Raw genomic sequence first — 25,717 nt, 5'->3', positions numbered from 1 at the left:
TTTGTGCATTTGAAAATGTGTCTTTTGAGGTGGAGTACCCGACTGACCCTTCATCTGTCCTCTCTCTTTGCTGCCCTGCAGTGCTGCAGTTGAAGCTCCAGCAGCGCCGGACCCGGGAAGAACTCGTGAGCCAAGGGATCATGCCACGTAAGTGCCCCTCTCTCAGCTATGATTGTTGCTTTAATGTGATTGTGTGAACCCAATATGCCTCTGAAAGCATCTAACATAAAACAAGGATGGTAGGGTTTTTCCCCTCTCTTTTTTTCCTCATGCTTTTCCAAGTCCAAGGATTCTCAGTCACTAAAAAGTTAAGATAACTGTCCTAATTGATGAAGTTCCGTGAAGCAAACTGCATTATGCATAAAGGGTGCCAGTGAATCTTTCTTTGCTTTTGAATCACACCTTTCGGAAGGTTCCTATGCTCTTACATTTACCATTACCAAAGGAGGAGACTTTACACTGAGGTATTGTGAGGAAGAACCCACTTCTTGCATATGGTTTGTCTTTGTGTTCAGGTTGTTAGGATAAGAAACTTCTGTCCTACTTGTTCTCAATAGGTATTTAGAGCAAGGTCCTCAAGTACCCTGTGGCTGAGATGGGTGTTGAGCATGCCTAAGTGAAGTCATGGGTGGACTGTCATGGTGATGGCCCAGTGCAAATTTCACCATGGGAGAGAAAGGAAACTAAACCTTGGAATCTATCAAAAGTGAGAAAATCCACTTTGAATAACAGTAGCATCATAAACTGTAAAAGCTGAAGCCAGCAGGATTTTGCTCTTTTTTTTTTTTTTTTGTACTGGGGATTAACTCAGGGGCACTTGCGCATGGAGCCACATCTCCAGCCCTATTTTGTATATTATTTAGAGACAGGATTGCGCTGAGTTGCTTAGTGCCTTGCCATTGCTGAGGCTGGTTTTGAACTTGAGATCCTCCTGCCTCAGCCTCCTAGAGCTGCTGGGATTATAGGCATAAACCACTGGGTCCAGCTAGAATTTTGCTCTTTTGATATTTCTTTCTAACTTGTCGCAGAGCATAGGCTCTCTCTTTTTCTGTGTGTGTGCCATCATCACTTGTATTCATACTAATGAAGTAAATAAATAAATAAAATAAAAGTCACCAGGCAGAGTATCATATGCCTGTACTCCTGGAAATGTGCTTGTAATCGTGGCAGCTCGGAGACTGAGGCAGGAGGATCACAAGTTTGAGGCTAGCCTCAGCAATTTAGGGGGACCCTGCCTCAGAATAAAAAAGAGCTGTGGATGTGGTTTAGTGACAGCACCCCTGGGTATAATCTCTAGTACTAAAACAAGAAATCATGCAGCAACTTCTGGCTTCATCATGGGACAACTGGTATTTTCCACCTTAACTCAGTGCCTACTGACCTATTGCCACTGTGGGTTCCTATCTCTCATTTGCTCATTCACTCATAGTATTAATACGTGTCAATTAATAGAGCAAGATAAATCTACTCCTACTCTCAGGAGATTTATATTTAGAAGGGCAAGACTGATAATTAAAAAGGAGACAAGTAGCCAAGTGTGGTGATGTACACCTATAATTCTAATGACTTGGGAGGCTGAGGCAGGAGGACAGCCTGGGCAACTTTGTGAGACCGTAAGCAATGTAGACTCTGTCTCAAAATAATAAAATAAAAGATCTGGAAATATAGCTCAGTGGTGAAGTGCCCCTAGATTGAATCCGCAGTACCAAAAATAAATAAATAAAAGGAGACAAGTAAATAAGATAATTTTAGAATCTAATAAGTACTATGATATAAACTAACTAGTGTGGATGTATTAGCAGGTAATAGGAATAAAGCAGTGGTGACTTTATAGATAAGATGGCCAAGAAAGGCTTCCCTAAAGAGAAGATATTAGAGTTGAGATCTGTAGAATGAGTTGGAGTCAACCATTCAGAAAGCAGGGTTCAGATAGAAGGAAAAGTAAATGTAAGGGCCTGGTACAGGCAAGAGCTTGGTGTGTTTGAAGGAAGAACAAGGAAGCCAGTGTGGCTAGGGCATCAAGGTGTGTAAGGGAAGGGGAGCTAGTGCAGATGGGCAAGGTGCAGGTCCATTCACCATGGTCTGTCAGTGCATGGAGGAGGCACACTCAATTTTAAGTACAATGAGAAGTCATTGAAGGCTTTTAAGGCAAGTAAGGATGGTGTTTGATTTGTATCATGGTAATGTTAGCAGTCAGAAGTCTATTTCTATTCTAAACATCAGCCAATAATCTTGTTTACTGCAGCTTCCTACCAAACTATTTACCCACCTTATGCTATCTTCTGTGGCCCTTCAGTGAATAGCCCCCACCCCTAACCCTTAGTGTCAGGTGGCTCGTACAGTGGATCAGTAATGTGATCACGTAGGGCAGTACTGTGTTTTACAGAATGCTTCTCAACTGCTTTTCCCTTTCCTGGAAGACAGTATGCTTTTAGTGTCTCCTTTGTGCCTAAGTGCCTAAGGTAGTCTCTCTTTTTTTTGTACCAGGGATTGAATACAGGGTGCTTAACCACTGAGCCACATCCCCAGCCCTATTTGTATTTTATTTAGAGATGGGGTCTCACTGAATTGCTTAGGCCTCACTAAATTGCTGAGGCTAGCTTTGAACTCGTGATCCTCCTGCCTCAGCCTCCCGAGCTGCTTGGGATTACAGGTGTGCGCCACCATGTCTGGCTGTAACATAGTTTAAATGCTTTAGAGATTAAAGAAATATGGGGCATGACACCTGCCCTCAAAATATTGGACAGCCAAAATTTGGGTAGCTATAGTTTACCCGTCCACAATAAAGAGAAGTTCAGTACTGATGCATAGATGCTGACTGTAATCACACTACTAGTTCTGAGATAATGCTACTTTTCAGGATCTGTAATAGGTCCAGGATCGGAGAGCCAGGCAGATAATGAGTGCTTGAATTGTTCTTCCCCTCTTTCATTTCATAACAGGCACTACTGGAAATCATCAGTTACAGTCTTATCAATTATCAGAACTTATCAATTACAGTTTCCTTGCTTAACATTTCTCACAATATGCCTTGTTAAAACAAATGATGTAATACTGGGCACACTAGCACACTCCTGTAATTCCAGCAATTTGGGAGATTGAGGCAAGAGGATCTCTAATTTGAGGCCAGCCTCAGCAAGTTAGCAAGACCCTGTCTCAAAATACAAAAATGAAAAGGGCAGGGGATGCAACTCAATGGTGAAATGCTCCTGGGTTCAGTCCCCAGTGCCACAAAAAATGATGGTACTGCTGCTTCAGCTGTTGCAGCTATCTGATTACATCCCCAAGTAGATGATGAACTTAAGAAAGTGTCTTATTAATGCTTCTGTTTCCAGTACCTGGCCCTACATGAATGAATGAAGGCAGCTAGTTGTGTGTGTGTGTGTGTGTGTGTGTTTTAGAAACAGAACCCACTCTGTTGCAAACCTGCTAAAATTCTGGACATGGAATTTGAACAGTTGTTCCTACTTTGTCAGGAGCCTAGGTTCTAAAATTGTTTTAAATATTTAATTATACACTTTGGGTTGTTCTCTGTGTCTGTGAAGTGAGAGTAATTGCCTTTCCTATAGGAATAGAAACAACTTGCTTTTGTGAGAAGAGTGCACCTTCCAAGAGCCACTATCACACAGTCTTTTTTTTTTTTAATATTCATTTAGTTGTCAATGGACCTTTACTGATAATGCGGTGCAGAAAATCGAACCCAATGCCTCACACATGCTAGAGAAGCACTCTACCACTGAGCCACCACCCCAGTCCTATGGACACAATCTTTTTCTAGTGATGGAAGTAGTTAGCAAACTCATAGATTATGAAAAAGAATGTTGAAGCCTGGAATAGTTTCAGGTTGTAAATTCCCTGCTTGTCTGTGTTCCTGGTGATACAGGGATGGGGTTCTGAGTTCCTGAAGATGATTATCATCCCCCTACCTAGTAAGTAACCCTACTTTACCACCCCCTTTTCTCTTACTGTGATCTGTAGCCTCCCCTGCTGTCTACCCTAACTGCATACCTTACCCACACTGTGTATCCTTTAAGGAAAGTGTGAGCAGTGCTGGGACAGAGTGTAAGTGATTGGCAAGTTGTTGCAGAGATTTGGAGATTTGGAGACCTGAAAAAATAACAGCTGGTTGGAAGCGCCCACTTCATTCCCATTGTGTTGGCCTGGAGAGTTTCTGAAAAGAGCCCTCATGTTTAAATTTGCTGTACAACTCCAGAGGAAGACAGGTTCTTGGAGCCAGAGAAAGGACCAAGGTCACCATGGCTGTATTTTGTCTCATCGTTTCTGGTTTATACCTTTTGTGAAAATTTTCCCATGCCAACTGTTTTTCTAGTTCTAGGAAGAGAAAAACCCACCCAGCTCTTTTCCAAGAACACTCAGACACAGTTCCCATGGAGGGCTGTTCAGACATTGCCTCCACAGGATTCGCTGTGCTTCAGGATGGCTCTTGTGTTTCTATATATTGTTCAGAGTTGGGGAATGGGCTTTCCATAGGATTTAGGGGGTGAGCATCCTCCAGTTCCTCTGCTGCTTGGTGTGCTCTTTCCATGCACCTCCGTGTGGGGCATGATGCCGATTTCTAATATGCTGTTGAACAGGATCATTTCCCAGTGTCCTGTATTCTCATTATGTAAACTTATGTCTTGAATTTAACACTACTTAAGCCCTACCAAATACAGAGTGCTGGATAGCAGAGGCCCTCACAGTCTAGGTCCTGAACTTTCTCTAACATTCTGTGAAGCTCTGAGACTCTTCGGGGAGAGGAAAGATAGCACAGACAGGGAGCATGTGTTTAAGTCCAAAGATTGCAACCAGGAATGCCATCAGGTGAAGACTCACAGTGAGATGGGTCCTGTGTGGTAGATGTCCTTTGTTCTCAGACAGAGCTTCCCCTGAAACTTTTTAACACTTAGAGAGGTATATAAGATCACAAGGTGAAAGTGAAAGTTAAGAGAATTGTTCTGGTAGTGAGTACTGCCCCAGAGGAATAACCTTTCAAAGGAAAAGGAAAAATGTAGAAGTTCTCCTGATCCAGGCAAATGAGAAAGCAGCCTCCTGTGACTTCTTTGGATGTGAGAGAAGAACCATATTTGCCTCTTCTTTTTCTACCTGTTGTTGTTCCATTGAGACTCCTGGAGAAACAGCCTAGAGTAGCAGTATGTTTCTAATGCTGAGTTAACCCCAGATTACTAGTTTCCACTTAGAAATGAGTAGAAAAACCTTGATGCTCTGGGGTTGTGGTTCAGTGGTAGAGCACTTGCCTAGCATGTGTTGAGGCCCTAGGTTTGATTCTTGACTCTGCATATAAAATAAAGGTCTCATTGACAACTAAAAAACTGTTAAAAAAAAAAAAAAGAAAGAAAGAAAGAAAAGAAAAAGAAAAACCTCGATGCTTTGGCAAGCACCTGAAGAAATTATTATTTTTGTCCTCGGGATACTCTAGGGACTTTTGTTTTCTCTTCTTCAGCAAGCTTGTCCTGTCTTGTCTTTTTCTTTTTCTTCTTTCCATGGTGCTGGGGATCAAATTCTCTAACCTCATTCATGTTGAGCAAGTACTTTACCACTGAGCTTCATACCCAGGCCTTGAGATTTTATTTTAAATAGTGTTTCTGTGGGCCAGTCTAGTGCCATTGGTAACCCTTTCCTCTGAGTGGGTAGCAGAATCCAGAGGGTGAAGGCAACACAACTCAGAGATGGCCACGACTTAGTTTCAATCCCTAGGCCTTTCAGACTCCTCCACTCTTGGAATGTGTTCAGACATGTTGCCAAGTGGATCAGTGAGCAGATCAGTCAGCTAGTTTTGCAAGGTGGTTCATGGGTCTGCAAGTAGGCCTTGTGCAGCTCATATTGATCCTGGAAAGAGTGGCTTCACTTAATGGGCTTCTGCAGCTCTGTAATTTTTTTTTTTGTGTGTGTGTGGCAGTGGGGATTGAACCAGGTATACTGTATATCCCCAGCCCTGGTTTTTTGTTTTGTTATTTGAAGCAGGACCTCATAAGTTGCCCAGGCTTAAACTTTGTGATTCTCCTACTTCACCCACCTTAATAGCTGGGCTTGGGGCATGTACCACCATCCCTGGAAAGCTCTGTTTTGTTTTGTTTTAAAAATGGTTTTATCAGTGCATTATTATATGTAATAGTTGGTTTTATTTTGACATAATCATATGTGTGTGGAATTTAATTTGCTCCATTGCAGTTCCCAGTGCTTCCTTTTCCCCCCTCCCCGCCTTACCCCCCCCCACTGGCCTGCCTTCCATCCATCTATTTATTTTCTTTTAATATTTATTTTTTATTTGTAGTTGGACACAATACCTTTATTTCACCTATTTATTTTTATGTGGTACTGAGGATTGAACCCAGTGCTGTATCACTGAGCCCCAGTCCCAGCCCCATCCATTTATTTTTTTTAATTAGTACTTTATGGATATACATAAAGGTGGAATTCACTATGGTATATTTATTTATTTATTTATTTTTAGAGAGAGAGAGAGAGGGAAAGAGAGAGAGAATTTTTTTTTTTTTTTTAATATTTATAGTTTTCAGTGGACACAACATCTTTGTTTGTATGTGGTGCTGAGGATCGAACCCGGGCCGCACGCACGCCAGGTGAGCGCGCTACCGCTTGAGCCACATTCCCCATCCCACTATGGTATATTTAAATATATACATGGCATAATTCTGTTAAATGCATTCTGCATTTAAGGTCTGTGTTTTTAATAAGCTTTGCTACATCTTGACTTTCCATCTCTCCAATACTGTAGTTCAATACCTCTGTTACTCTTCACCTGTCAGTGTTAGCCACGTGGTCCACACAGAGATGGCATGGCCACTGCAACATGCACAGCCAGTCTAAGCCAATCTACTTGGTTCCAATCTGTTCATCTAGCTATAGCAGTCTTTGCCCCCAAAAGAAATTTCTCATCTTGGAAAAAAGGCTGTGTAATGCCTAGAAGTGCCAGGGTTGATTACTATGATCCCTTTCTCTCTGAAGTTAAAGTATTTCTAATTCTTCCTCTTCGTCTTCCCTCTCCTTCCTTTTCCTCTTTCTCTCCTCCTCTTCTTTCTCCTCCTCCTCTTCTCCCCTCCACCTCACTAATCTTCTGCCTTACTCCTCCTCCTCCTCCTCCTCCCCCCCCTCCTCCCCCCCCTCCTCCCCCTCCCCCTCCTCCTTCCTGTCCCCAGAAGTGCTTTGTGGTAGTCTATGAACCCTTGCCCCTGTGAGTCAAAGAAGTTTGGCCAAGATCTGATCAGTGACCCTCTCCAGAAGGAGCTTGGGAAAGGCCTACCCAGCCCCATGGTTCGCCCATTGAAGAGACCTGTCATTGCCCTCACACTCTGGCTTCTTTATGGATTGTGTTAGTGTTAACTCATTTGCTCTTTCATATACAGAGATATCTTTGGATAGAAGCGATTCTCCATTCCCCTTCCCTCCTCTCCCCTCCCTTCCCTTTTTGTTTCTTCTCTATTTTTAATCATCAGAGAACCCTACCTGATGAGGTAGTGTATCCACCATAGAAGTGAGGCTAATCTGATCCCCATATTTGAAGGCTGAGATAAAATTGAATTAGGTGTATGGGCACATGGCCTCTATAATCCTTTCTTTTATTTCAGGAGAATACCTGAGGACATCACTTTCTCAGGTTTTTTGTTGCTTTTATGATACATGTCCACATCCTCATCTCTCTTCTTAATGCTGTAGGGTGTATTTCTACCTCAGTGATCAGTGACTGATGTAGAGCTTGCTCCTTAGCCAGTTCCTATCAAGTCCTAGAAGAGGAGTCTGAAGTGAATTATATATTCATGGTCTTGAGTGTATTCCTTGAATCCAAAGAATTATCTAACAGTGGCTTCTGTTGAATAAAATGGACCATTTTATTCAAATGGCCTCACACACACTAGGCAGGTGCTCTACCATTGAGTTACATCTCCAGCTTTAGAAAGTAGTCTTCATGAGATCTTGGTATAATATAATATCTAAAAGAAACATGAGGTGTTAAGTTTTATTTCATAAATGTGTTCTTAATATTTGAGGGATCCAAGGTGAACTTTTTTTGAGGATAATAAATGAAGTGGAAGAGATTATAAAGACATTTGTTGGGGGGCTGGAGTTGTGGCTCAGGGGTAGAGTGCTTGCCTAGCGCATGTGAGGCCCTGGGTTTGATCCTCAGCACCACATAAAAATAAATAAAGTAAAGGTATTGTGTCCAACTGCAACTGAAAAATAAATATTAAAAAAAGACATTTGTTTGTGCTACTCCTAATTACCTTGACAATTTTAATCTTAAGGAATTACATGCTCAAGAGGAGCCCTGATAGATACTGATGGTGGTGATTTAAGATTCTTCAACCTAGTGCAATGTTGTTTTCAGGAGGGCAAAAAGCAATTTGTAATTTATGTCCAAACAGTTGACTTGGCATATTAAAGAAAAAAAAGGCAATAGTCTTTTTTTTTTTTTTTAAATGTTGTACTCTACCAAGGAGTGTATACTGGAACGGTAATGGACCTATCTGAAGCCTTAGGCTGTGATGTGAAAGCCACATATAAAACGGGGCTGCTATATATGTCAAAGAGAAGCCTAGAAGACCAGTGTTAGATTTCTGTTACTGTAAAAAAATACCTGAGATAATCAACTTATGAAGAGGAAAGGTTTATTTTGGCTCACAGTTTTTGAGGCTTCATTCTGTGATTGATTGATTGGCCCCATTGCTTTTGGGCCTGTGGCAAAACAGCACATGATGACAAGAGCGCACAGTGGAGCAGAGCTCACTTTGTAGTGATTAGGAAGCAAAGGTGAGGAAGAGGAAAGGGCTGGGGTTCCACCATCGCTGCCAAGGGCACACCTCCAGTCACCTGAACACCTCCTATTAATCTCAAAGTCTTCATCACCTCCTAAGTGCCATTAGCTAGGAACCAAGCCATTGCACATGGGCCTTGGGGTGGGGGTGGGGGGGCTTATTCAAACCATAGTAACCAAGTTCAGAATATTCAGCCCCTGATGATTTAACCTTTGGAATTCACTCTATCTGTTGACATTTGTGCTGTATAAGACCACGTGGCCACCTCTCTCGGTCTCAGCCTCTTCCACCACCAGGGCCAAGAGTGGAAGACTCTAGAACAAGTTGCACTTCTGGGAAGGAAAAGATTTAGCATCTCCGGGTCTCCATTTTTTTTATATCCATATTTGATAGTTGGCTTTCCTACTGGTTTGGGTGGGGGTGACAGCCCCAGGTGCAAAAACAGGGGTGGTGGCAGGCCTGCATACCGAAACAGGATGTGTGAAGAATGCTTCTGACTGTTAGGTTGGATCCTTGTTTGCACCAGAATATGTGGTCCGGTCTCACACCCCACCACCCAAGCTCTGTCCTTACTTAATATGAATGTAGTTCTGGTTCTCACTGATGTGGTCAGTCTCTGGGACTAGATACAACTCTTTGGTTAATGGCTTTGTTGCAGGATATTTTGGTAGGCATTTTTGTGTGTCAGCTAAAAGCAGAAAGACAAAAAATGGAAGTCAGGTCTGGTTACCCCTCAGCATTTAACTACATACCCGTGCAATTATTTTCAGAAGGAGGATGCACAGGAAAAAGCAGAAACTGTGCCTTAAGCTTAACACAGCAGAGCACTTTCACTTTATTTAATGTTGATCTTCACTCAGTGCAGTAGAAGTTCAATTGCTAATTTGTGAGGGTGGGAGCCTAAGGGGGTCATGTGACTTGCCCTAGGTCATACTGCAAAGACCCAGGCAGATCCAATCCAGGTTTTCTGGCCCTGGGCCTATTGCTGATTGCTGAAGTTCACAGTGGTTCTTGCCCTGTGGGAATGTGATGATAGCCTGCTGTGCTCTCAACACAATTTCACCATTGGAAATTAAAAACAGCGTCTGATCAAGACCCACAGTTGATGAAGTCAGGTGAGAGACATGGGTGAGAGTGACTCCTCCATCTGTAAGTCCTCCAAGTTACTGCTCATGTCTGCCTGTTGTTGTGAGGCTTGAAAGCCATGAGTATCTTTCCACTTCTAGTATCATAAATCTTGCTTAAATCAGAGGTTCTTAATTTCTTTTGTACCATTGATTTTCCTTGGAAGACTGTGAACATCTTCTCAGGAAACAGTTACCCAAGCAGGGATCCAGAATTGAGCACACAATTTCCAGCCATTCGGAGTTGCTCTGGATTTAGCTCACTGTGCCCCAGCTTGAGTTGCTACACTGCCTGAATACAGAATCCCTAATGCTAGTGTGAACCCTTACATACTAGTGACACAGCTGACCTCTGATTTTGCAACACTCATTGTGTGAGGAACCCTCTCTATTCCTGCACTGAAACCAGGGCTTCTTTGTGCTCCTCCCCCATCTGGGTGCCCAGACCACTGCCTTGCATTGGAGGGGATTGCCATGGCCCTGATCCAAACAGCAGGGTGTGGGGATCCATCCCAGCAGTGTAGGCCATAGCTGGGGTGTAATAAAAATGGCTAAGAGCTCTGCTACTCTGATACTAAAAGGGGCTCAGGAAATTAAAACTCTACTCATAGCCAGCAAAGTTGAAATTTCAAATCAGGCCCCTCCTCATGATGTACTTTATTTATTTATTTTTTTGTGGTGCTGAGGATTGAACCAAGGGCCTTATGCATGCAAGGCAAGCACTCTACCAACGGAGCTATGTCCCCAGCCCAGTGTACTTTTTTTAAAATCAGCCCCTGGTAGTGGAGAATGAACAAATAAACCCCTGACTTTCTTACCTCTTTTCTGTCTTTTGGACTAGGGAAGCAGTGGAGAGCTCACTAAAGGTCATCACTCCAGATGTTCTTGCACTGCAAAGACATTCTCATGCAAATGATTTGAACCACTGGTGGAGAAACCCTGGGCCTGGCTCAGGCACCTTCCCCTCTTCATGGCATAGGCTATTGTATTCTTTTCACCGCAGGAGTGCCGGAAGTAGAGGACAGCAAGGTTCAAGAAGTGATGGCAAAAGTAAATTCCTAAGACAGATGCAGCTGTTGCATGTAAAATGGGTGAACACACAGTTTGTGAACCTCCCCCATCTCCCGATGCTGGGGAAAGCTCCCCTCACTTACCTCTCCTGTGGCCTCTTTGCCACTTCAGTGGTCAGTTCTAGCAAGTTCATGAACTACCGAGAGCTGTGTGACACTCTTGTGCTGGGGCCAAGGGCTCTTGCACAGAACTTGGTTACCTTTGGGTAGAGTCTAATTGTAGGACAACTCCCTTTTCTGCTGTGCTGGCCCCTTCGAGAGAGGGCTGGAGGGAAAAGGAGTAGGACAGGGTGTGCTCCTGGACATTTTCTAAGGATAGATATGAAGTTCTCACTTCTGTCCCATTGCCAATATTAGAGAAAAGGACAGTGTGGCATTTGTTTCCAAAGGATTATCCAGGATAAAAAGCCAAATGAGAAAAATTAGATTAAAATCACTTTTGTTATTATTATTTTTTAACTATCACAAATTTGGGGGGGGGGGCAAAAACCACAAACGATACTTGATTGGTCTATTCTGTTTCTCTTACCTGCACCAAAACTGTGTACTGTGTTGCTAAGATATTAAGTTTGTTAAATGCATTTTTCACTTGCAGTATTTTCAATTTATGATGGGTTTATCAAGACATAACCCCATCATAAATTAAGGAACATCTGTGCACACATGCACCCACGCGCGCGCGCACACACACACAAGCACACACACACACACCCTTGGGCATCAATAGGATGTCTCATAATCAACCACAAACTGAACATGGTCTCTTTCATCCTACCTTAAGCTTATTCCCCATGATCTCTTGTCTAAGAATGTCCATGGCACAGACATTCACCCAGTCACTCCAATTTGTTCTTTTAACTGTACCTTTCCCCCCTTCTTTCAGTACTAGAGATTAAACCCAGAGTGTGCTAACAGTGAGCTACATTCCCAATCCTTTTTAAATTTTGAGTCAAGGTCTTGCTAAGTTCCCGAGGTGGCTGTGAACTTGTGATTCTCTTGCTTCATCCTCCTTAATTGCTTAGATTATAGGGCTGTGCCACCACTCCTTCAATGATCAATGAACTCTTGATCATTGTGGAGTGATCTCGTAAAAATGCAGTTCCTGGCTGTTTTGCATTTCCAGTTACAAAATTTATGATTCAGGCAAGGATCATCAGTAGGTTCTGTGACCATTAGGTAGAAGATTATTAGGGAATAGGATTTTTACATGGCACAAAAACGTTACTCTACAGATTATATATTGATATAAAGTGGGAAAATATTATCTTTAAGATGGAGAGACCTTGTGTGACCTTGAGGGTTGGATTTTTTTTTTTTTTTTTTAAGAGACAGGGTCTCACTGAGTTGTTTAGGGCCTTGCTAAGATCATCCTGCCTCAGCTTCCCCAGCTGCTGGGATTACAGGCATGCATGTGCTCAACAATAAGGGTTGGTGTTTTTGTTGGTTTTTTTTGTTTGTTTTTTGAGATGGAGTCTTACTACGTTGCCCAGTCTGGCCTCAAATTCACAGTCCTACTGCCTCAGCCTCCAGAATAATTGGCCTGGTATCACCTTTCAAACTTTTAGCACCATCACTGTTGATACACCCATATCCAGTTTCTCCTGATATGAATGAAGTATGTGTTACCTCTGTGGTCTTCTTGCCAAAAATGTAGGAGTATTACTCTGGATTGTGACTAAAGAAACAACAACCCATGCAGATTTTTTTTTTTTAATGATTCTATTTATTTATTTGCTCTAATTTGTTATACATGAAAGCAGAATGCATTTCAATTCAGAGTACACAAATGGAGCACAATTTTCATTTCTCTGGTTGTACACAAAGTAGAGTCATGCCATTCGTGTCTTCATACATGTACCTAGGGTCAGATTCTTTATTAAGTCTTGGATTGGGGAAAATCCAAGCAGCCTTAAGAGATAATTTTGGGGAGCAGTTGAGAAATTTCAAATAAGGGGACTTTAAATTAGATTACATTATTGAATTAATGTTAATTTCCTTAGACATGATAAAAGTATTTTAGATATGCAAGAAAATTTCCTTATTCTTAGGAAATGCACACTGAAGAATTAAAGGTGAAATACTGTGATTGATACCTGCAACTTAATTTCAAGCAATTCATAAATGAAAAAAAATTAAGTGTTTGTGTGCAAGGGTGGAGGCAGGAGAGGAGAGGAGAGCAAATAGGATAAAAGATAACAAGTGAGTCTAGGTCAGATTTATATAACTTGTCAGTATTTTTTTTAGGTTTGAAAACTTGAAGTTGAAAGTGGGGAAAGCGTACCGTGTGAGGCAGACATGGGGCGAAATGAATGTATGATGATTACCAGATGTGTTTTTGCTTTTTTTATTTTTATTTTTTTTTTGATACTGGTGATTGAATCCAAGGGTGCTTTATCACTGAACTACATCCCCAGTACCCCCTTTTTAAAATTTGAGATAGGGTCTCACTAAGTTGCTTAGGGCCTTGTTAAGATGCTGAGGCTGTTCTCAAACTTGTTATCCTCCTGACTCAGCCTTCTGAGTCACTGGAATTACAGATGTGAGCCGCCATGCCTGGTCCAGCAACACTGTTGTCCAAATATTATTAATTATCCTGAGATCAATGTTTAGCCACCACATCAACCTGGGGAGTGACATAATCAGAACTGCATGGACAGAAATGGATGAGTTTGTTTCCTACTTGATGTTTTGTTTTTAAAAAAGTATGAATTTCTTTGGGTTTATCTTGTTCCGGGTTTACTGAGTTTGCTGAACCTGTAGGTTTATGTCTTTTGACAAATTTGGAAAGTTTTCAGCCAAAATTTTTGGTTTTTATGGCCTTCTTTTCTCTCTTCATCAGGACTTTGTTGACATAATGATGTTAGATTTTTGTGGAGTCCACAGGTCCCTGGGCTCTGTTCTGGTTTTCCCAGTCTGTTTTCTTTCTGTCATTCAGATGGAGTGGTTTCTGTTGTTCTGTCTTCTAGTTCACTTGTTCTTCCTTTTGTCACCTTTCTTCTACTGTTGAGTCCATCACTGAGTTTTCAACATTATTATGTTTTTTAGTCCTAAAATTTCCATTTGTTTGTCTTTATGTCTTCTCTTTCTTTGCTGAAATTTTCTGGTCTTTGCTGAGGATTTCTACTTTTTCTTTTGTTTCACCTGTGTTCATTGTTCATTGAAGCATTTTATCATGGCTGCTTTAAAAAATTTGTCAGGCATTTCTGGCATCTCTCATCTTGATTTCAGCATCTCTTGATTTTTTTTTTCCTTTTCATTGTGAAATCTTCCTGTTCTTGGTGTGTTGAGTGGTTTTTGATTAAAACCCGGACATTTTAGTAATAGGAGTCTCTGCATTTTATTTCCCTCTATTTCAGCTGGTTTTCTCTGTTATTGCTGTGGCAGGGGATAAGAGGGGGCTGTGTTGCCTTCTTACAACTGAGTAGAGGTAGAAGTCCGGGTCCCTCTTGGCAGCCATTGACACTTGTGTTGGTGGTGTGGGAGTGGCTGCTCATTAGGGATGAGAACTTCTTCTCCCCATATGGTCTCCACTAACAGTGTGGTCGCAGATTGTGCTACCCAGCCTTCCTCTGTCATCACCCCAGCATGGAGGAGTAGGGCCAGGTCTAGACTTACACCCTGGGAGGGCGATGTTAGTTACTAGCTGGTGGGAATAAAAGTCCCAGTTACCTACTTGGTCTTCTCTGACCCCACCTCATCAGCGGTATTGAAGCACATCATACAACCTTCTGAGGGTGGAAATCTAGGTTCCAAACTTGGCCTCTATTGAGGCAAGTTGGGATAGAATTGAAGCTACCATTTCTTTGCTGTGTTGTTTGACTAAAGCAGAATAATTAGTGTCTTAAAAGTTTTCTGTCCATTTGGCTGCCCTTTTCCTGGTCCTGGTTAGAGAAAGCAGGCTTTTGTTGGGGGCATTTTTAGCTGTACTCATAGGCATTTCTGAGTTGCAGGCTTCTTCAGCTCCAAGTCTGAGATATATGAGGTAAAAGAAAATTCGGAAAGGAACTCATCACCTTGTCATTCCTTGGGTCCCAGCCTCCTTAGTCAGTTTGCCTTTTCCCTACATTTCAGAATCTCCTTTTTTAAAAATATGTATATATAAAATCCAGAGATTTTACTTGTGCTTAGTGAGAAGAATGGAGAACAGTACATCTACTCCATCTTCTCAAAAGCAGAAGTCCCTACAGTAGCACATGGTATTCTTCATGGACTGAGCCCTGCCTCCCCGGCCAGCCACATCATCTCCACAGGAACTTCTTGGTCCACCCATATCAAAGGTCTGTAGTTCCTTGAACTCACCTGTTCTTTCATACCTTCCTATAAAGTTTTCCTGGACAGTTCATGCACTGTTCTCTCAGGTTGAATTTTGCCTCTTCATCCTTTATAGCATCTTTAATTACCTCTACTGGTGTACTTCATCTTGCATCGCAACCGTTTGTCTTTTCCCCACCAGACCACGAGTTGGGCCTTTGGTGGATCCTTATCCTCAGCAGCTGGTGCAGTGCTTGCTCACTTGTTTGTTGGCTGTGTCCCACCTGGTTAGTTAGGTGTTGTCCCCCCTTGCATAGCCCTGCTGCTGTGCTGTGTATGTGCTCCCTGCTTCTGCAGTGGCCTGCCTAAGAGCTGGGCTTCTCTGCACAGTGGCACTCTAAGGACCTTGCTAACTCTGATGTTCACGGCTTTGAGTTCCTCTGAATATGGAGTTGTTTGTGTGCTTTTGGCATGTTACTTTATCAAGGATGGGAACCTTAGTTTTTATGATTGTCAGTGCCTAATAGAACAACATTCAGAACTGGATACCTAATACATATTCCTTAATGACAATGATGAGGAAATGGGACTGGAGGGTTTATTGCTGTCATTGATGAGAGCCATTCTCAGAGCTGCTTTGTGGATACAAGAAACTTACTTGCCTACATGTTTAAGTAAAACTAGAGCTGGGGAGTGGGGAGTATTAGTTCATGTCCTATACTTGCTGATAGGTTGGTTCCTAAAGACCTGCTTGCTTACTCTTCACATGAGGTTAAGTCAAGGCTGACTGGCTCAGGGCCCACTCTGTGAGCACGAAGCCTTGTGGGCATCCTTTTAGCTCAGCACTGAGTCCCTCCTGGCAGCGGTTGCCCATATATTCTAAAATGGAAGCCCAGCACATGCGTGTAATCTCAGTGACTGAGGAGGCTGAGGCAGGAGGACCACAAATTCAAGGCCAGCCTGGGAAACTTAGCAAGACCCTATTTAAAAATAAAAATTAAGGGGCTGGGGTTGTAGCTTAGTGGTAGAGCACTTGCCTAGCAAGTGTGAGGCACTGGGTTCGATTCTCAGCACCACATATAAATAAATGAATAAAAAATAAAGGTCCATCAATGTCTAAAAAATATATTAAATAAATAGGGCTGGGTTTGTGGCTCAGTGGTTCAGTGCTCACCTCACATGTGTGAGGTCCTGGGTTCGATCCTCAGCACCACATTAAAAAATAATAATAATAAATGGATAAAGGTGTCCAACTACAACTAAAAAAATAAAAAATAAAAAATAATAAATAAAAATAAAAATTAAAAGGGCTATAGTCGTGTAGCTTAATGGTAAAGGGGTGTCCCACAGTTTAATCTGCAGTACTACCAAAAAAAAAAAAAAAAAAAAAAGAAGAAGAAAAGAAAGAAAAAGAAGATGGTCAGTTTCCTTCTTTTTATTTCTTTAAATCACAAAGGACCTCAGTTAAGGCAGCAAACATGTCAGGGGCTGGGGAGGATGCCCAGAATATTAATTGGTGACTGGGCCCACATCTAGAACTGAACCATGATCAAGAGTGCTCCTCTTGGCCACTTCCGTTCATTCGATTTCTGTGGAGAGCTTGTTTTTTTTTTTCTTCTAGCATGTGCTGTACATTTCTCTTTGTTCACACAAAGCAGTACAAGGCCTCCAGTGGAACCAGCCACCAAGGGTAGGAAAAGGCAACCAGGAACTGCCTTCCGACACCAGAAACGTGTAGTGTGTACAGCCCTGTGTTTGCATCCGTCTTCCCTTTCCAGAACTGACGTCTCGGGGTTCCTGGGAGAATGAGGTCTTGAATGAGTGATATTCTCATTCTTCTGGGCACAGCTGTTGAGGCTGCGAGGAGGAAGGTGTGGAGTCCAGATGGATGCAGGCAGCCCTTCCTGTGGGACACATGGTTCTGGGTTGGCTGTTGAGGCTTTTCATTTTTTCACACCTAGCAGAACCCTAAAATTTAAACCCTATTGTGCTTTGCTCTCCTTCCTTACTCTACTTAGATGGAAACTTGGGCGATTTTCACTCGCCCTTGTCACTTGCTCCTACGTCAAGAAACCCAGAGCTTTACCCAGATCATCATACATCTCCATCACCAGGCCACACTTTGGAATGTGGCTGTAACAGAGCTGGCTGGACACACACAGGAGTTGCCCCCAGTTTCAAACCCAGTGGGCCAGGAGCACTTGCTCTCCCAGCTCCAGTCTCTCCAGATGAACCTGGGAAGCTCCTAGTCAGATAGCTAGAGAAAAGCCCACAGAAAGAGGGGGACTTTGCTCCCTCTTCCTTCCATCTGGCAGAAGTGGCTATTGAAATGCTGAAAGAATTAAAAATGGGGAAAGAGGAGCACACACTGAGCTGGACTGCGTGGGGGCCGAGAGGAACCAATGTTGTCAGGTTTAGATAGGGGGAGAAAGCAAAGACAAAACTGGACCCGGGTTAGGCCCACCCCTTGAAGAATGGTCTGACAGTGAGCTGTAGTTCAAATCCTGTTGGATTCATCACGCATAATGTTGAATTAAATGAGATTATAAAGTTATTATAAAAATCAGCCTACCATTTAGAATTGTTCATTATTATCTTGAATTCTTTTCTTGGTCTTCATTTTTGGCTCTCCTGACCAGACCTTATCCAGCTAATGAGTTCCTCCAGCTTCTCACCCGCCTCTCAGTCATCACCTAATATCAGGCTCAGTCAGGGGTGCTCCATGGTAAGCCCAAGTTTTAAATTATGCCTTTTGATGCCTGAAAGTCCTGGGATCCCCTGGTGGGTCGCTGAACCCCCTTTCTGAATCTTTCTTTACCTGTGCTCAGTACCGTGGTCAAGCTGGCCTCACATTGCCTGAGTTCAGATCCACATCTAACTAGAATATCTAATTGACCGCCTTGCCCCCACCCCTATCAAGCAGATTTATTTCTTCTCTACTTTTTTTTTTCTTTTGATGGGGAGAGCGTTTACTAGGGATTGAACGTGGGTCCACTCAACCACTGATCCACATCCTCAGACCTATTTTGTATTTTATTTAGAGACGGGGTCTCACTGAGTTGTTCAGCCCCTTGCCATTGCTGGCTTTGATTCTGCTGCCTCGCCTTCCTGAGCCATTGGGGTTATTGGCATGCGCCACTGTATCCAGCTCTTTTCTATTTTTTGAGTAAGTTAAGAAACCAACCTAGAGAAGTGGGCAGATTCTTACTCTCTAGGAGAAAATGAGGCCCAGAAAGCAGTCACACCAGCCGTATTTGGTAGAACCCAGGATTGACACAACATCCATGACTTGCTCTCCAGGACCTTTGTGAAGCTTTTCTTTTTTTTTTGTACCAGAGATTGAACCTAGGGGCGCTTAACCACCGAGCCACATCCCCAGTATATTTTGTGTTTTATTTAGAGGCAGTATCTCACTTGAGTTTAGTGCCTCACTTTTGTTGAGGCTGGCTTTGAACTTGTGATTCTCCTGCCTCAGCCTCCTGAGCCACTGGGATCACAGGCATGCACCATGGCGGCTGGCTTTTATGAAGTTTTGAGCAGAGGTGAGAGTCAGAATTCCTCCTGTTAATGACAGTTTCAAGCTGTGCGGCAGACTCCTGACTCCTCTTGGTATTCTGTCACTGGCCTTACAAAATATTCTTTAACTCATTGAGAGCCTACTATTCTAGGTACTGTGGATTCTGTGAGAAATGAAAAAATTAGAAAGAACCCTGCTGTGCTCCTGTGGGGCTTATGGTAACAGTGTTACAAACAATAAGAACATATGTGAAACTACTATAAGACCATGATGAGCCAGGTGGGGTGGCGCATGCCTGTGATCCCTGTGGCTTGGAAGGCTGAGACAGGTCGCTAGTTCAAAGCCAGCCTCAGCATCAGCGAGGTGCTAAGCAACTCAGTCAGACCCTGTCTCTAAATAAAATACAAAATGGGGCTGAGGATGTGGCTTAGTAGTCAAGTGCCTGAGTTCAATCTCCCTGGTACCAAAAACCAAAAAAGACTGTGATGAGTGCTCTGGAGAATGAGGCAGAGGAGGAATCTGGGACGGGGCAGCACATACTGGAAGTTATTTCCTTGACCAAATCTGTCCATGTGCTGAGCTCTCAGGGCCAGGTGCTCATGTTCATCATACACAGCACAGGTTCCAGCACACTAGGGCTCCATCTTTACTCAGTAGAGCCTGGGCAGGGAGCAACCTGACCTGTGGTTGGGGAAGCAACCATGGGGCTGGCTTTTCCAAATTTATTTGCTAGGCCTAGAGCTCCACCTGCTGTTAGAGGGTAGAAAAGACTCTTAGGGGAACTTTGAAAACTAGTTTCTTTTTACCTAAGATATATTTTTTTAAAAAATTTAAACAAATCCTGCTGGGACATTTGAGGCTTTCTTCTGGGACTGCTGTTGCTGAGGCCCAACCTCCGGGGAAGAAGGGGAGGAAGGGGAGGAAGCACAGAGGCCCAGGCAGGATGGGGTCCTATCTGTGCTCTTGCTACTTTTAGTGTCTCATTACCCCAGCACTCCCACCACAGCCAACAGCCTATAAAGTTATCTCTTCGCACAGTTTCACAGCTGTTCAGAAATCCTAGGTCAGCAGAAGTGAAACTGACCACAGTCTTGTAAATTTCTCTCTTATTGCCATCGTTCCCTGCTTGAAGTGAGTCAGGCCTTGCCCTCTTCCGCAGTGTCTTAAATCATCATTTGTCCCCTTCGAGTAAAATTCTCGACAAAAGGAGGCGGGTCCTCCATTCACAGCAAGGTGTTTGTAGAGGGGCTTTGTTTGGGCTTGTCCCCTAAGTGTGTGGGCTGGAGGTGGGAGCTATGGTCCACTTGGTGGTGTCCCCAGAATAGAGTTAGAGCCACACCCTTCTTATCAGCTGCCGGTGGTGTGTGTGCTTCACAAGGGTAAGCCTTGTGACTGCTGGGAAGTTCCTTTAGTCCTTAGGGATGATGTTCAAATTAGCTTTAGCAGCACTACTAATGCCAGCTGAAGTGAAGAAGGAAGTAGCATCTGAGAAGAGACCTTTTTGGTTCAACTGTCCATTAAAACCATTTGTCCATTCATTGATTCCTGATGAGGCTGAAGGTGGGCCTGGCATGTAGATGCACCCTGCCCTGTGTAGGTCCTGAGAGTGAAGTGAGGCCCGGGTGGGCTTGGCTGTAGGTGCTGTGCACATTATGGAGCCTAAGTGTAGGTAGCAGTGACTGCTCCTGATAGGAATTATAAAGGAACCTTAACAGTCAGGCCATAGCTAAGCCATAAAGGCTCCTGCTTGCTCAGGTATTGCTTCTTCTTTACTCCAGCTGTGTTATGGCACTGCTAAAATTAACTTGAATGTCAGATGCCCTCTCCACTGAAAACTGTAGTACTTAATGTGATGCTTCACGAAAAGTAATTCTTCTCTGGCTCTTCTTTCAACAGCTTTGAAAAGTCCAGCTGCGTTTCATGAGCAGAGAAGGAGCTTGGAGCGGGCCAGGGTAAGACATCCTTCTTCCCTAGCACCTTGAAAGCATGTTGTTGGTGCTCGTTGCATTGCTGGTTACATTTCCTTTGGGTCAGCCCTTGCCTCACAGCTCGACCCAGAGGCTTCTGCTTTCCTACTTTGTCCCTCCCCCACTGCTTCCTACAGTGGTCCTATGGAATATGGTCAGAGTGAGGCTCTCCTTCAGTGTATCTGAGGGTATGGGATGATCACCCAGGCCTCCCTCCCTGACCTGGCTCTGGACACCTCTAGTTTTCCCATCTTTAGTTTTGAGCTGTTTATGGATGATAGACACCAGTATAGTCACAGAACAACCTCCTATGTCCAGGATGCACTGCCCCACCCTTGCAGGACAGATGCCCCAAGGAAGCCTCCCTGGTCTCTGCCTGCCCCAGAGCAGCCAGTGTCCATTTGCACCCTTTGAAAAGCAGAAGCAGGTGGCTCAGAGCCTAGGTTTCCTGCTGTAGCACCTCACTTGTGTCCCTGTCCCCTTCAGTTTCAGTTCCCCAGCAGCCCCTGGGGAATATCCTCCTGCCCAGTGTGGGCAGAGATGAGGAAGTCACCAGAATGTGCTTCCCATCCCACTCCTTTTACTTTTTTCTTTTACATTAAGTCAAGGAAAGAGACCCTTCTTCCTATGGGGAGAACCACACCTCTCTTAGAGTCTAAAATATTTGCCCCTAAGATTAAAACTATTTTTTACCTTAGAAAATTGTGATTAATTCTTAGTGAATAGAAAGAATGAGGTCGTGGGTGTTGGGAACCAAAGCAGTAACAAACTGCACTGTTTGTGGGAGCAGTGGAAGGTCCACTGGGGAGAAAGGGTCAGAAGGTTTGCCTGTGTGCACCCCCGCCCCGCCCCCAGCCAACAGCTCTGTGTAGGGTGGACACACACTGATTAGGACGGCTGCTGTCCTATCAAGCGCTTCTGTACGTGAGGTTAAACCCATTTATTGTTCGTCTTCACATCAGCTCCATGGATCACATGCCGTTGTCCTCTTTTGTTTTTCCCCACTCAGCTGCATGCAGCCCTTTTCTCTTTTATTTTGAGACAGGGTCTTGCTGAATTGTTCAGGCTGGCCTCAAATTTGTGATCCTCCTCTCACAGCCTCTTGGGATCACAGCACGCACAATATCCCCTTGCTATTACCCTTATTTCATTAGATGCAGCCAAGGGAGGTTAGCCACATTATCCATCTAGTATTGCAAAGCTCACGCAAACCTTGTTCTGTGGATTCCAATTTTTTTTTTTAGCAAAGTAATTTTATTTCCTAATACATGTAAACGTGTTCATTCAATAATCTTGCGCATCTGTTCACAAATGATTTCCAGATTACAGTAATTGCTTTTATATTTAAGCATATACTAAAAATTATCTTAGTTGAGATTTAAAAAATGAGTCTATTGGATTGATTACAGCAGAACTTGCTTTAATAAGTTCTAACAACTCAAAGCTTTGAAACCTGCCACTTTTGCATTTGAGTAAGATGCTGAGTACTGTCAGCCTGTGTTCCATGCATTTTTTTTTTTGGTACCAGGGATTGAACCTCAGGGGCACTTGACCACTGAGCCACACCCCCAGTCCTATTTTGTATTTTACTTAGAGACATGGTCTCACTGAGTGGCTTTGTGCCTTGCCTTTGCCTCCTGCCTCAGCCTCCTGAGCTGCTGGGATTACAGGAGTGTGCCATTGTGTCCGGCTATAGGGTTCCATGCATTCTTTAAGTGGTAGCACCCTTACCACATCTGTGGCTCTTGTGCAGGGTGGTGGCTATGAGGCATGTCTGGTGGCTGTAGCAGTGTCAGGTCACAGCGGGAGGGGTTGATACACTGTTCACCTCTCGTGAGTGATTCCTTTTTCATCAGTTGCTCAGCCACTCATGCTCTCCAGTGGTCATGAGTGTTTTTCATGGTATCAGCTGCCAAGTCTTTGTCTTTACATTCTGCATCTAAGGCAAACTGGTTCTTTCCTTTCCCATCAGGAACCTTGTTCCTTTTAACCCAGTCCTAAATAGCTTCTAGGTAGGCAGGCTTCAGCCATTTGGTATTATTAATACGTTTACTGTTGTTGGAAGAGATGCATAGGTATGTGGGAAGGGGCTGAGTCACCCTCCCAGCACCTACATGAGTTCACCAACCTGGAAGGTCCTGCAGACATTTTTGTAATTAGTATGGCATTCACCTCCACCTGGGCTACCATTCAGAGCTTGAGGTGGCTTACAAAATGCACCTCCTCTGAGTCTGTGAATAGGTGGAGAACCCTACTCCTGCTCTTTCATTCTCTGCAGCTGCTGAGGCAATACCACTGCTAGTGCTAGACCCAGAGCCCAGAGCCACTTAAACCATCTCTTGGAGAACTCAGCCCCTCGGGATGGGCCCAGGAGAGCACCAAGGCAGCAAACGGGCAAGGCAAGGACCAGCCTTAACCCTTACTATACATACAGTGTGCCTGATATTTTGTACTGTATTCTACCCTGTCCGGTCCTGTTGTGTCTTATGCTGGTCTGACTCACTACCAGTCTTAATCTGTAGTTTGAAAATGCTGGTATGGAAGTTAAAGCATAGTCTCTGGAGTCAGATCTAAGTCAGCCCACATGTTGGCTCTGTGGATGTTGAGGTAATGATTTAGTTCACCCGGTCTAATAAATGCAGAAATGAAGACATTGGACTTTGAGGAACTAGAGCTGTGATACCATGTATCAAAATTAGTATTGATTTGGTAGTCATTCAGAATGAGTTGAAAGTGCTCATGAGATCACAGAATGCTGAGTTTTTTGAAACAGGTCATAAAATTATATTCAGTATGATTATAGCTCTACAAAATCAAATTTATCTTCAGCATGAAAGAATGACTAGAATCATCCCAAAATACTAACAGTGGGTGCTTAGAAGTTTTTGTTGTTGTTTTAGTTTCTTAATTTTATTTGATGAACATATTACTTTTATGATAGTATGAGTAATAATTTTTTAATATGTATATCACAAAATCCAGCCTCTGAAACCAGTGGTCTTAAAGAATGGTGCTCCTGGCAGGCACAGTTGGAAGCTGCTGAGCCTCCCATGCCTCCCTGTGTTTCAGAACCCTGCAGTCACCAAGTAGAGGTCGTGGGGGCTGCAGAGGTGGCCACCAGCAGTCACTATGGCCAGGACTTACTTTGTGGTCCTGTTCACACCGTAAGTTCATGACCTGGACCTGAGAGTTTCTTGATGTGTTCTCTCTGTAGACAGAGGACTATCTGAAACGGAAGATTCGTTCCCGGCCGGAGAGGTCTGAGCTGGTCAGGATGCACATTTTGGAAGGTGTGTGGGTTGGAGATGCTCCTTTCCCTTGCTGTGTTCCCACTCAGCTAGTGCTTTCTTCTGCCTGCCTTCTACCCTTGCCCATCTCTACTGGCAGGAGGCAGGCAGAGGCTTCCTACAGTCAGACAGTAGTGCTGTGGGGGCTGCCACGGGCTTCTTGGATGTACCCAAGAAGCAGTCACGTTCTGTCAGGGTGCTTGGCCTCTGTCCCACCATCCTTCTCTCTACCAGGGAAGACCCTCTCTGTCCTCCAAAGTCAGTTTTTAGAATGTGCCTTCTCTCTTTTCATTCATTGCTTTGCTCACTGGCACTTACTTGAGTACCTGTGACCGGGGCAGTTGAAGAGGGTGTGCTCCTTGTGCCCTGCCTGGCCCAGCCATGTGTTTCCCCGAGTTTTCTGGAAACAGCATAAATATGTTCACTTTTTATTTGTTTATTTGGGGCTATTTTGGGGGACAGAAAGACTTTTTCGAGTCTGAATCCCATATTTTGCAGGTAAAGACACTATGCCCCCTGGTCCAGGTTTGAGGGAGAGCAAAATGTTTGCATCATCTGTGCCCCTTTGTCTCTAGCTCCACCTTAGAATGTCCTCTGGGTTGGCCTGGCCTGGCCTGGTTATAGTTGACCTTGTGACACTCGAAGCCATGCCACCCTTCATGCCTTTATAATGCTTTCTGCTCTGGTGGTCTCCACTCCTGCACCCTGGGGCTTCCAAAGCAGAACCAGGGATTCTTTTCCTCTTCCCACACCCTGTTCTTTCCTGTGGGCAGAGACCTCGGCTGAGCCTTCCCTCCAGGCCAAGCAGCTAAAGCTGAAGAGAGCCAGACTAGCCGATGACCTCAATGAAAAGATTGCACAGAGGCCTGGGCCCATGGAGCTGGTGGAGAAGAACATCCTGCCTGTTGAGTCCAGCCTGAAGGAAGCCATCATTGGTGAGGAGGCGCAGGCCACCATGTGCGCCATGATTGCAGCAGGGATGCACAAGGGAAGGGAGAGCCTGAGGCGGAGTCCTGCTTTTGGCTCTTGCTTGCAGACTTCCTGAGTAGCCTCAGGTGGGGTGGCACAGAGCCTGAGAGCCTAAGAAGCAGGTGTCAGGTATCGCAGGGATTAGGACCACACAAAGATAAGTAACAGAGAGGCTTCCCATCACTCTTTGTGTCTGTGAACTCAGGGGCCTTTTCGGTCCTATGATAATTTAGTAAGTGCCAGAATCGACATGTAGAGAGATCAGGAATTAGAAACCTGTACCTTACTGTTGAGTTTTCTTCTCTTCTCCCCTCTTTGTTCCTCTCCTCTCACTCTTCCTTCTCTTCCAGGGTTGGGGATGGAATCCGCTGTCTCAAGCATGCTAAGCAAACACTCTGCCATTGAACTACACCCCAGCTGCTGCTTCTCCTCCTCCTCCTCCTCCTCCTTCTCCTCCTCTTCCTCCTCCTCCCTCCTTATTCTTCATATTCTTATGGTCCTTGGGTTTTAACCCAGAACTTTATGCATGCTAGTCAAGTACTCCTACCACTGAGCTATATCCATGGCTTGTCTTCCTTCCTTCCTTCCTTCCTTCCTTCCTTCCTTCCTTCCTTCCTTCCTTCCTTCCTTCCTTCCTTCCTTCCTTCCTTCTTTCTTTCTTTCTTTCTTTTCTTTCTTTTTTTAATTTTGAGATAGGGTTTCATTAAGTTGCCCAGACAGGCCTAGAACTTGTGATCCTT

General features: G+C 43.9%; 1 protein-coding gene across 3 annotated transcripts in view; it reads left to right on the top strand.

Annotated features, from left to right (window-relative positions):
• The window catches only part of Mrtfa (myocardin related transcription factor A), a 177,859-nt gene that overhangs the window by 138,241 nt on the left and 13,901 nt on the right, over positions 1-25,717 (top strand). For all 3 annotated transcript variants that reach the window (XM_046429264.2, XM_046429266.2, XM_046429265.2), the window contains 4 exons: positions 82-147; positions 20,651-20,706; positions 23,936-24,011; positions 24,782-24,943. In XM_046429264.2, coding sequence (XP_046285220.1) covers positions 82-147; positions 20,651-20,706; positions 23,936-24,011; positions 24,782-24,943 — 360 coding nt within the window. The remainder of the gene's footprint in view (positions 1-81; positions 148-20,650; positions 20,707-23,935; positions 24,012-24,781; positions 24,944-25,717) is intronic.

The sequence above is a fragment of the Marmota monax genome, unplaced genomic scaffold (assembly GCF_021218885.2).
Source record: "Marmota monax isolate L192 unplaced genomic scaffold, Marmota_monax_Labrador192_F-V1.1 WCK01_AAM20220418_F8-fsc00051, whole genome shotgun sequence".
NCBI classification, from domain to species: domain Eukaryota; kingdom Metazoa; phylum Chordata; class Mammalia; order Rodentia; family Sciuridae; genus Marmota; species Marmota monax.
This window is presented reverse-complemented; position numbering and strand designations above follow the sequence as displayed.